The sequence below is a fragment of the Anastrepha obliqua genome, chromosome 1, assembly GCF_027943255.1.
Source record: "Anastrepha obliqua isolate idAnaObli1 chromosome 1, idAnaObli1_1.0, whole genome shotgun sequence".
Taxonomy (NCBI): domain Eukaryota; kingdom Metazoa; phylum Arthropoda; class Insecta; order Diptera; family Tephritidae; genus Anastrepha; species Anastrepha obliqua.
The window spans coordinates 27445254-27446195 of NC_072892.1; the positions used below are offsets into that span (position 1 = coordinate 27445254).

Here is a 942-nt window from a genome sequence, read left to right on the forward strand (position 1 = left end):
ATGGCATTGGTAGACGAAACCTCTAACCGCGGAAAACCAGTGCTTGACAAATGGTCAGAGATTGAGGCACGGTTGTCTCGCATAGTCGTTGACCATGTCATGGCGAGCCCGGAGGGTTTCGACTCGGTTGAGGTAGTCCGCGGCTACCGTGTCATTAAATGCGATGACCAATTCTCACTGCATTTCTTGACAAACGTGATTGGTGAAATCCAGAACAGCTGGGAAGGCTTGAAACTCAAGCTAATTCCGGCTAGCGAGATTCCACGAAGGCCGAGGGCTCGCATCTGGGTACCAAAAATGGAGTTTGATGCCAATCAACTAATCCCCTACCTTCTGGCGCATAATCGCTCGGTGCCGATGACCGATTGGTCGATCATCAAAGCGGAGGCTTCGCAAAGGCACAGCAGGTCATTCCTCCTTCTAATCACAGAAGAGAGTCTGGAACCACTGGAGAAAGTGGGAAACAAACTTCAGTTTGGGATCAGGAAGACCCAGCTGAAGATATTCCGTTCTGCAAACCCGGAAGAGGAGCAGGGTGAGGTCGATGGTGCCAACGATCTGCTGACTGGCATGCAGCTAGATGACACCGAGTCCGAAAAAGGAAACCAGTAAACATGGGTTTAAAGGTTGTCCAAATCAATCTGCAGCATTCACGGTGTGCAACGGACAACCTAACCGTTCTCCTGGCGGAGGAGGACGTGGACATCGCACTAATTCAGGAACCCTGGGTGCGGAGCACCGAGGTGAAAGGGTTCACTGGGAAAACCTACAATATCTACTATAAACGGATAGAAGGTAATCCCAGAACATGTATTGTAGCTAAAAAACATTTAAACACATTTTTAATTCCATTGTTTAGTTCACAGGATGTGACGGCTGTTGAGGTGGAAGCCACTGACGGAGTCAGAATTACGCTTGCCTCTATATACATGGCACATGAAA

General features: G+C 48.8%; 1 protein-coding gene across 1 annotated transcript; it reads left to right on the forward strand.

Moving 5' to 3' along the window:
* On the forward strand, positions 1-612 carry LOC129244668 (uncharacterized). Its single transcript, XM_054882477.1, has one exon. The coding sequence runs from the start codon at positions 1-3 to the stop codon at positions 610-612; it is 612 nt and encodes a 203-aa protein (XP_054738452.1).
* Positions 613-942: the final 330 nt, after the last annotated feature.

What these genes read in the sequence shown, in the direction of transcription:
- LOC129244668 (XM_054882477.1), top strand. Translation starts at nt 1, where the DNA reads ATGGCATTGGTAGACGAAACCTCTAACCGCGGAAAACCAGTGCTTGAC.